General features: G+C 39.3%; 1 protein-coding gene across 5 annotated transcripts; it reads left to right on the plus strand.

The window, feature by feature from the left end:
* Positions 1–2,525: 2,525 nt before the first annotated feature.
* Positions 2,526–9,972, plus strand: LOC307040453 (uncharacterized protein). Of its 5 annotated transcripts, none has more exons than XM_079683299.1 (4): positions 2,526–3,417; positions 3,664–3,955; positions 4,444–4,480; positions 8,172–9,972. In XM_079683299.1, the coding sequence occupies exons 3-4, from the start codon at positions 4,448–4,450 to the stop codon at positions 8,868–8,870; spliced, it is 732 nt and encodes a 243-aa protein (XP_079539425.1). In that variant the 5' UTR covers positions 2,526–3,417; positions 3,664–3,955; positions 4,444–4,447; the 3' UTR covers positions 8,871–9,972. The 5 variants fall into 5 exon arrangements, with proteins under 5 accessions (XP_079539425.1, XP_079539423.1, XP_079539427.1 ...); XM_079683297.1 differs by having other exon boundaries at positions 3,664–3,706; XM_079683301.1 differs by having other exon boundaries at positions 3,664–3,706; positions 4,447–4,480.
* Positions 9,973–10,338: the final 366 nt, after the last annotated feature.

Consider the following 10,338-nt stretch of genomic DNA (forward strand, 5'->3'; position numbering starts at 1 on the left):
ACTATGGATTCTACAATGCTTAAATCACTGCAAGATTACTTAGTCTGCCCTCTGCCTAACATTGTGTCAAATATAAGCATCTCAGGTGAACATATTAACATTGTGCCTCAGGTTAAGTATCTTGGAATCATTATTGACTCTAATTTAACATTCAAAACACAAGTCAACGCACATCAACGTATTCACACGGGAGAAAAACCGTACAGCTGTGAAGAGTGTGGGAAAACTTTCCCTACATCAAGTGATCTTAATAAACATCAGCGTATTCATACAGGAGAAAAACCGTACTGGTGTGAAGAGTGTGGGAAAACTTTCACAACATCGCATGCTCTCCAAATACATCACCGTATTCACACGGGAGAAAAACCATACCGGTGTGAAGAGTGTGGGAAAACTTTCACTACATCAAGTGCTCTCAAAAAACATCTTCGTGTTCACACAGGAGAAAAACCATAGTGGTTTTAAGAGTGTGGGAAAACTATGAGAGCCAAGCTAGCGGTTTCCTCCTCCTGATGTCCTGAGAGCTGTAGTTGTATAGTCTCATTGAAATAAAGCTTATTTCATTCAAATGTGTCTTTTCTTCAGTGAGATATCTTTATGGATTTCCTTATGACTTGTGAGTCTGATTTTAAAAGTGGTTTAATATTTCTGAGTCTGACTCAAGCAACTTAAATGTTTGCTTTTGGGCAAAGTCATCTGAACATTGTGTACTGTGCAACTAATGTAGCACTCTACCTTTGTCCCTATATTTAGATAAACAAATGAATCCCCATTATTGCATTTAATAATGAATATTTCACGACTCACTGTTACTGTAGCACTGACCACTTTATTGTATAAAGTGCATTCAATTGAAAACACCAAAGTGTTACAGTTAAATTATACATACATAAAAGTATTTACATATAATAAATAATTAACGCCTACAATATCAGATAAATTAGAATGTAACAATTGCACTGATGGCTTTGCGTGTTTTTTGCAACCTGATCTCACCATAATCTGTCTGCACCACGCAATCAACCCCAATCTAAAGTGAATGAGGCTCCTTTGTCGTGGTGCACACACGCATTTCTACAACGTCCACCAGTGAGCTTTTATTCTATAAAACGTTTTAAAAATCTTTATAGCTTGTAGTAACTCACGGGAGGCTTCTTTTATTTTATTTGTATTCATAATAATTGTTATTTTTCGTCAGAATGTATTATGGTGCATTAGTTACAATTTTTGTTCTAAAAAAACAGTGCATTGTGTGTAATACAACTGTGATTTTTATTAAATTAGTTAGTTTTTAAGGAAGGCCAGAGCTTCAGCTCTTTCAAATAGATTGTTCCCTTTAGTTAACGTTTTTTAAAAGAACATTATATTCCGATTTGATAATGTCCCCTTTATTGTATTACAGAGAGCAATGTGAGCGTCCATTCCCATTGGATAATGCAGGATTTTATACCCTGAAGTAAGTATTCTCTTTACTTTCGATTGATTTTACAGTGATATCTTCACTACTCATCAAGTCAAAAACACCAGATTATCCTTGTTGATTACACAACATTGATTGGTTTAAATTGTGTACAATGCTTTTGTAATTTTCCCCTTCGATTCGGAGAAACAAATATTTGTTCAGTTTAGGATGGCCGAAGACACTACACTACCCAGAATCCTCAGCTATTGTTCCGCTTTGCCTCAAGCTCTGTGATTGGTTGGTGCATTCCATATGAAAAAAACGTTTTGTAAAAGATAAAATCATAGTTTATTCAGCAGAGCTTGTATTAAATATTACACATCTGTCGTAGTTCTTTTTTTATCGACAGAGTAATTATTCTTTTACCGTTCTGTTTTAATTTCACAATACAAGACCATCTTTTCTGTGTTGCTGTGGGTTTTTTCCATCGCTTTTGTGTTACAAATATCAAAACAATAACAGAATATATCCGTCGTAAATTAAACCAGAAACAGCAGTATATTTTATTTTGTTAACACTGTAAAGTTGACAGCTTTTTAACCCGCACCTCCTACTGGTTAAAGCTCGTTATTACACGTTTAGAGTCATTGCAATGCAGGTAGATTGTGTTGCTTTTTAATGACTGTTTTAAAATGCCTTTTTCTTAATGTCTTTCATTTTTGTAAAGCACTTTTGAATGTGTTATATTTGATGAAAACATTTAAATATTAAGAGTACATACAAAATAGTGGGAAAGTAGAATGTCAATGATATAAATACAGAATAGAAAATATCAAGAAGATACTGTAAGCAGTGATGCAAACACAGGTATGGTGAAAAAAGAGAGAACTATTCGAAGCAGGAAAAAAACAGCGTAATATACCATCTGACAAAGGCCTGTGCTATAATGCTTCAATTAACTGGCTATTCTTTATAATATACTCAGATAAATAGGAGACAGAGATGTTAAGTTATAAATCAAGGGTTTTTATTATTATTTACAGCAGGGGTGGGGAACCTTTTTGATTTACATTTTTACAACATCCTCCGAGGGTCGTACAAATGATTGAACTCAACCTCTGCTTAAAAATACTAAAATCACAGCCCATTCATTTCGCCTTTCTTTCATGCTGTGCAAAGAAAAAGCTGTGCAGCCGCATAGCTCCTCCTGGGGTTTTGGATATAAGCCTATGTTTTCTTTAGACCAGTCTCTTCTTTTCTTCAAACTGACTAGATCCGTGAGATTGGAGGAAGAGCAGGAAGTACTTCCTTTGTATTTGTATTGTTGCTTTTTATCATTAAAACAAGATTATTGTTTGACTTGCATTCTGGTGTTTCTTAATCCCTTCCTTTTTACGAATTTACCCAGCTTACCAAACGACACGCGGAGATTTGTGGTTTTAAACATCCTAATCTCCAACACCTCCCAAACCTAAACCTCTCCTCCTGTCGTGTAGTGTCGTCAATTCGCTTTTAACGGTAGTGCCTCTCAGCCACCGTAGTGTCGTGTCGTGTCGTGTCGTGTCATGTAGTGTCCGCGGCCGCAGCTAGACCATATTGAAAAGTTGGGCCATTTTATCACCATGTTTTATCATCATGCGCCATTGAGCATCTCTCATAGGAATGAATGCGGCCCCGCCTCCCATGCTATGCGCCCACGCTGTATCCAGTTCTTCTTATACATCCATGCTTGAGGCCAACCCCTCTCACTCGGTGCGCCATATTGTTTGTTGTCTGTTGTCTGCAAACCTCCATGTCTCCTTAAATATCCTTGCGTCAGCGTCTCACGTGTTGTCTTCTGACCATATTTGGAAGTACAACTTCCTACAGGTTCAACCTCCACTGTCCGCGGCCACAGCTGGACCCTTCTCTCTCTCAGCCACCGTAGTGTCGTGGCAGGTGGGCGTGTCATGTAGGAGGCGTGTCGTGTACTGTCCGCTGCCGCAGCTAGACCATTGAAGCGAGTGCTGCGGAGGGTAAGCTGTGCTGGGAGAGGTGTTACAAATCATTGCGGTTTTGTGTCATGGACCGGCTTTTTGGGTTGATGTGTGTTGTTGCGTGTTAATTTGGGTACATTGTAGACCCGTTTTTGTTGGGTTTCCACCGTAGGAAATTGTATTTTTGTAGTGATATCTGTGGTGTGGTTTTGGCGGGAATTAGACGCGATCTGCGCCATTTTCTTTGTTTACATGTTAACCCTTTCTTTCTTTTCTTTTATAAAGATGTGCAGCGTGGATTCAAGGAGAATATTGTTTTTGTTCTCAGGTATGTTTGTGTTTGTATTTTTGTCTGATTACTTGATAAGATGTTCTTGTTCATTTCAGAATTTCTTAATCTATAAATAAGCTAGTATGAATGTATAAATACTAAAGTGACATTCAAGTGAGGTCTGCAGAGGGTGTGCAGCGTGGATTCAAGGAGAATATTGTTTTTGCTCTCAGTCCTCAGAATAAATGCCAGAAAACACCCCAGATGCTTCGCTGTCCTCAATTGAAGGATAACACGTCGCTTACAGTTGTGAACCCTTACACATACGTTGATAAAGCTACAGGCTAATTCAATATATCACACTAATTCATAGAGCAAGTTAGACATTTTGAAGTTCCGGACCTTTGCAAGGGGACATTTTCTCCATCTGGACCTTGTTGAATTGTAGTTAACCCTGCACTAGAGTATCTAAAGAATACACAATATGCAGAAAATACTGTATACATGGAGTACATTAAACAGTCTCACTAGCTAATGTATGCTTTCTGTGTTAACTTACTGATAGTTAATGACACAGAGTTATTATAACCGTGGTTCAAACAACCATTAATGTCACTTTCTATGTGAATAAAGTCATTTTAATGAAATAAAAGTGAACAAACTGTGAGCTGTAAGTTAGAATGTAAGCTGCTACACAGATTATGAAGAAGTATATATAAATATTTGAATTATATTAATAATAATTTAATAATAATAACTCGTTAATAACTATCTGACCTTTCTATCATTTTCAGCAGCATGGAGGAGAACAAGGAGACCCCTGGAGCTCAGGTCAGTATGCACTTCATCACAATATATTCCTAATTCCAACATTTCCGCGAGGTGGGCGTCTTGCCGTCATTTGAGGCCCTTATTCAGCTCGGAACGCCCTGAACTCGAGTGGAGGGCGTCCAAAAGAGTTTGTATCGCTTGAAATGACGACAAGGACATCCCTCTGTTGGAGGGGCAAAGGAGTCTGGTGGGATTCTTTTCACCGCCAGCAAAGCGTGTTTCTGTGACGGGGGGTGCTAGTGGAGCACGCGCGTGAACTGGCGAAACTGAGGCTCTGGTAAACTGTGGTTACATGAAGAGCCATTTGGGAGCCGAAAGAGCCGGCTCTTCTTAGTGAGCCGAGCCAAATGATCCGACTCACTAAAAAGAGCTGGAATTCCCATCACTAATGTGTAAGGAGATAGTGTCTATAAGGGACGGCTCAATTAGAAATTTAAGTCCAGGGTTTCCCACACATAGACTTTACTTGGGCCACCAAAGTATATTTCGCGACCCATTCATTCTTATTTTGTTTGTATCCGTCCGGGTGCACGACGCCATCTACAATCGATTTACTAGTGGACAATGATCCCTCGCTTGCTGTACCTTTTCGCTCTGCTATCACGTGGAGGGTCTGCTAAAGAGCGACCAACAGAAAGGTTCATGTTAATGTTGTTGCACCTCACGAATGCCTAACACTGTTATCCCCAAATGAAAGCTCAGAACCTGTTTTGACATATACAATATGAATGCACAATATGGTTAGATATAGGTTAGAACGTTGTTGTATACGATACGATAATACTTTAATTGTCAGATCAAGTCTAAAATGTGACTTGCATCACAGCAGCTCCATGTGTAACATCAACATAGACAAATAAGACAAACATAATACATGAGAAACAAACAACAAACATGTAACATAACAGCAGGATCAGTGAGAGCTGCTCAAAGAGCCTTCAGCGTGCATCTGATCTGGATTCAGCTCTGTGTTTACTGAGAGGATTGACTCTTTTTTCTGTTCCCACGGACATGGCCTTTCTCCATGGAGATCTTTTCTTGCCAGTCACTTCCTTTACCTTAGTTGGAGCAATGGCATCTGTATATTTTTTTATTTTTGAATTAAAATGATCTACTAGCTCATTTACTGAGATGTTAGCAGGGGCAGGTGTGGAAGAAACATTCCGAGTAAACATTTCCCTAGTGTTTTCAGTTAAATATCGCTTTGTGGTTACCTCTTTTTGAACATGTGTGTGAACAGAAATAGAGCTCTCAAAGAAATGATCAGAGAGTGCAACATCAGTCACCACAACCTCAGAGATATTCAGACCCTTTGAGATCATTAAGTCCAGAGTGTGCCCCTTATTGTGCTTGGGCTCCGTCCAGAGTCAGTCCATAGTTATCAAGAAACCAAAACAGTTCTTTAGCCCCTCTGTCCTGGGGGTTGTCAACATAGATGTTAAAATCACAAACAATGACTAGACGGTCAAAGTGAATACACACTATAGACAGCAGTTCAGTAAAGTCATCAAAAAAAGCCAAAAGAAGCTAGTAAAGGGCACAGCTGAACTCCCACAGCCCTGGGGGGCCCCTACATTGGTTGTGATGGCAGATGACAGGGTTTTGTTAACCTTCACAAGTTGCTCTCTACTGGTGAGGAAAGCGGCATACCAGTAAATCAGGTATGGATTTACTTCCATTTTGGCCATTTTTGACACCAAGATGTCTGCTTGTATTGTGTTGAATGCTGCTGAGAATTCTAGGAAGAGGGCTCTTGCATAGGTGTGACGTTTATCTAAATGTTTAGTAATAATACGAACCAGAGTAGCAACAGTACCACCCCCTTGCACAATGCCTTGCAGCCGCAGCATTTGCCGTCACACAATCAGTTCACGGAAACAAACGATGACGGAGAAATTATACCATGAACGTTACGGCAGTAGCGATAAGCCAATAATACGTCCTTTCTTTTGGGTCGAGGGTGTGGTGGTCAATGTAATAACGTAACCAGATGAGTGATTACAGCACCCATTATCATTTTACACACATTTGTATCATACAGATGCAGGACTTACACACGCCTGTTATCTGACCGACAGGTCCGCACACACTCTCCAGCCGAAACTCTTAAGCATTCATTCACAAACTAAATCAGGAGACCTTTAACGTTTTACGTCCGATTAGCTCCTTTTTTCCTCGCTGTACACAGCTCCAGTTTGGTCATCAGTCATTAGTCATCAGATTTTATTTGTTGTTGCTGCTGCAGCGGAAGTTTAGTACAATTATTTTTGATTAAATACTCCAAATCTCCACCCTCCATAATTGCACTTGCATCAGTTGCTTGCTACTTTCTAACGGCGGTGAGAGTGGTGCAGTGACGCTATCTATCTTCTATCGATTAGATTTATGATTAGAAAATTATAAAAGTAGGGTAGACATGTGGATATTATCCGACTGAACAAAACGTGCCTTTATCTAACAGGTTCATTTTCGACTGACCTTATTTCGAACTATTTTCCAAAATCCTATGGAGAAATCCAACTGCTTTTTTGTAGAGGGAAATCGAGCGCGGTTTACTTCCGGGTTTTAAGACGCATCACTAAGTTGATGCGATTTGATTGGATTGTGAGGCAAAGGAAGCCAGCCGCCTCTGGCTTCCCTTGGCATGGCCCTGACCAATCACAGGTTGGCAGGGGCATGACGTGAGTCTTGCCCAGTACCCCAGCGGAGTGAAGAAAATACATGAAAGTCACGAGAGTCACTCCTCAGTCTATGCTGTGTTTTGTTTCAATTAATGTATCTTTTAGTTATAAATATGTGATATATCTGAACAAAAAAGGGGTCAACAATTATTTTATTCATTTATTGGAAACATTTTTCGTGATCGCTTTTTTCGTTTTACATTTTCATTTATTGTCATTTCCATTCAGTCAGTCATTAAGTGCTATTAAAATGTTAATGTGCTACATATCCACACAAACAAACAAAGTCTGCAGTCCAATGAATGTTAATCTAACTGGGTTTTGATAGATAATATATCTCTTTTTCTTCTCAATTATTTTATTTCTATTGTGCAAGCTAATCAATATTAATCAAACTATTGTTCGTTTATACATTTTAAGAATCGTTTATACAATTTAATAAAAAAAATTTGAGAATGAGTTCTTATTTTATTTTATTTATTGGGGTCTACAACAGATGATACAAATGTTTGTGTCAGTAAATGTGTGATGGGGGTGTTTGTGAAAACAACGGGGACAGAGCTGCTGTCAGACGAACAGCTGTGCGGTGTCATCACAAATGGACATCACTTCACGTGACGCTCCGGAGGAAAGGACGTCCCATTGCTCTTAAAACTCATTTCCCTGCTTCTCGTGGTTTCCTTGCGTCCCTCCATGCTTCCCTGGTGGGAGGGACTAGACGCAGGGAAACGACGCAAGTGAGGGAAGCAAGGATTTCATTTAACCGACCTGAGACGGGGCCCAAGTCTCAAGTCAAAAAATATGCAACTTGAGTCAAGTCATGTGACTCGAGTCCCCCACCTCTGGTATATACTGTGGTTAGAATGTTGCTGTATTACTGTATCAAATCCAAACAGTTGATAATTAGTATGTTAACTCAAGGTTTATATTAAGTGAGTTTTTATTGTGTGAACTTGTGTATTCATGCTTTTTAGATTAACTTTCTCTCTTTCTCTGTCCGTCTGTTCTAGAAACCAAAAGGAAGAGAGAGACGTCACAGCTGTCAGCAATGTGACAAATCCTTTTCAAGAAAAGTACATTTAAAGTGCCACCTGCGTATTCACACAGGAGAAAAACCGTACAGCTGTGAAGAGTGTGGGACAACTTTCACTCAATCAGGTCAACTCAAATCACATCAACGTATTCACACGGGAGAAAAAACGTACAGCTGTGAAGAGTGTGGGACAACTTTCAATACATCAAGTTATCTCAAAGTACATCAACGTATTCACACGGGAGAAAAACCGTACAGCTGTGAAGAGTGTGGGAGAACTTTCATTACATCAAGTTATCTCAAAATACATCAACGTATTCACACGGGAGAAAAGCCGTACAGCTGTGAAGAGTGTGGGAGAACTTTCACTACATCAAGTTATCTCAAAGTACATGAACGTATTCACAGAGGAGAAAAACCGCACTGGTGTGAAGAGTGTGGGAAAACTTTCACTACATCAAGTGATCTCAGTAAACATCACCGTATTCATACAGGAGAAAAACCGTACTCGTGTGAAGAGTGTGGGAAAACTTTCAGTACATCAAGTGCTCTCAGTAAACATCACCGTATTCATACAGGAGAAAAACCGTACTCGTGTGAAGAGTGTGGGAAAACTTTCATTACATCAAGTAATCTCAAAAAACATCTTCGTACTCACACAGGAGAAAAAATATAAGTCGCATTCACACCGGAGTACTTTTCCCACTTTAGTTCCGATATAGTTCCGAAATGTCGCGTTCACACCAAAAAGAGCCGGAACTAAAATGAGTTCATGAGAACCTTTTTACCCCCTTTTCTGTCCCTGCTAGAGAGCAGGGACTCGCATGCGGCTCTCTTGTGAGAAAAGAGCTATATTTCTGATTGGCTGGGCGGATTGCAAACCACGCCCCGTAAAACTCAAAAAAAGTGTTGTGAAGCCACCATTTTATTATCCTTGTATTAGCATTATTAGCATTAGCCCAGCGCAGAAACGCAGAGAGACTAACTTATGGCAACACAAAATAAAACATGGGAGCGGTGGAGATGAGGAGGTGTCGGCGTTCTGGCGATTTACTCGGAAGGCTTCAGTAGAAGCTGCTGGGAGTCCCAGCAGCTTCTACTGAAGCCAGTCCCTAACTCCGGGGACTTCCGGCGGCAGTATACGCCGTTAAGTTGTTTGCGGCCTGCCAGTAAACCCAAAGCAGAAGAAGAAGAAGTAGTGACGTCAGCGGCTTCATTTGCCTAATCCACCCCCAGGGATTTATTCCGGTGTGAACGCGATCTGTACTCAGTTCATCAGAACTAAAGAGTTCTGATGAACTAAGTTCTCATGAACCTTTGTGGGAAAAGTACTGCGGTGTGAATGCGCCTATTGTGGTTTTAAGATTGTGGGAAAACTATGAGAGCCAAGCTAGCTGTTTCCTCCTCCTGATGTCCTGAGAGCTGTAGTTGTATAGTCTCATTGAAATAAAGCTTACTTCATTCAAATGTGTCTTTTCTTCAGTGAGATATCTTTATGGATTTCCTTATGACTTGAAAGTCTGATTTTAAAAGTGGTTTAATATTTCTGAGTCTGACTCAAGCAACTTAAATGTTTGCTTTTGGGCAAAGTCATCTGAACATTGTGTACTGTGCAAGTAATGTGGCACTCTACCTTTGTCCCTATATTTAGATAAACAAATTAATCCCCATTATTGCATTTAATAATTCATATTTCACGACTCACTGTTACTGTAGCACTGACCACTTTATTGTATAAAGTGCATTCAATTGAAAACACCATAGTGTTACAGCTAAATGATGTACAATTATAAACACAATTATGTACATATTTATTTTTATTTATTTATTATGTACGTAAGTATTAAATATATAACATATAATTAAAAGATAATTAACTCACTTGATAAAATATCAAAGAAATTTGAATGTAACAATTGCACTGATGGCTCTGTGTTTTTTGTCACCAATATTATATTTTAGTTTGCACTGCCTCCACAGCTATGGTTATGGCATGATAAGAACTGCTCTGTATTCCTAAAGTTTGAACTTTCCGGCAAAACATTTAATTGATTCAGTATAATTGATGGCAACAGCATAAGCTAAGGTAAACACAGGTAAAAAAGCTCAAGTGGATACAAATTAGATGCATGAAACACATTCAC

This window comes from Notothenia rossii (genome assembly GCF_949606895.1).
Source record: "Notothenia rossii genome assembly, chromosome: 1".
NCBI lineage: Eukaryota > Metazoa > Chordata > Actinopteri > Perciformes > Nototheniidae > Notothenia > Notothenia rossii.

Bases quoted from the DNA above. Each gene is read 5' to 3' on its own strand.
- LOC307040453 (XM_079683299.1), top strand. From the start codon at position 4,448: ATGGAGGAGAACAAGGAGACCCCTGGAGCTCAG. The intron at 4,481-8,171 runs GTCAGTATGCAC...CGTCTGTTCTAG, and splicing joins AGGAGACCCCTGGAGCTCAG to AAACCAAAAGGAAGAGAGAG.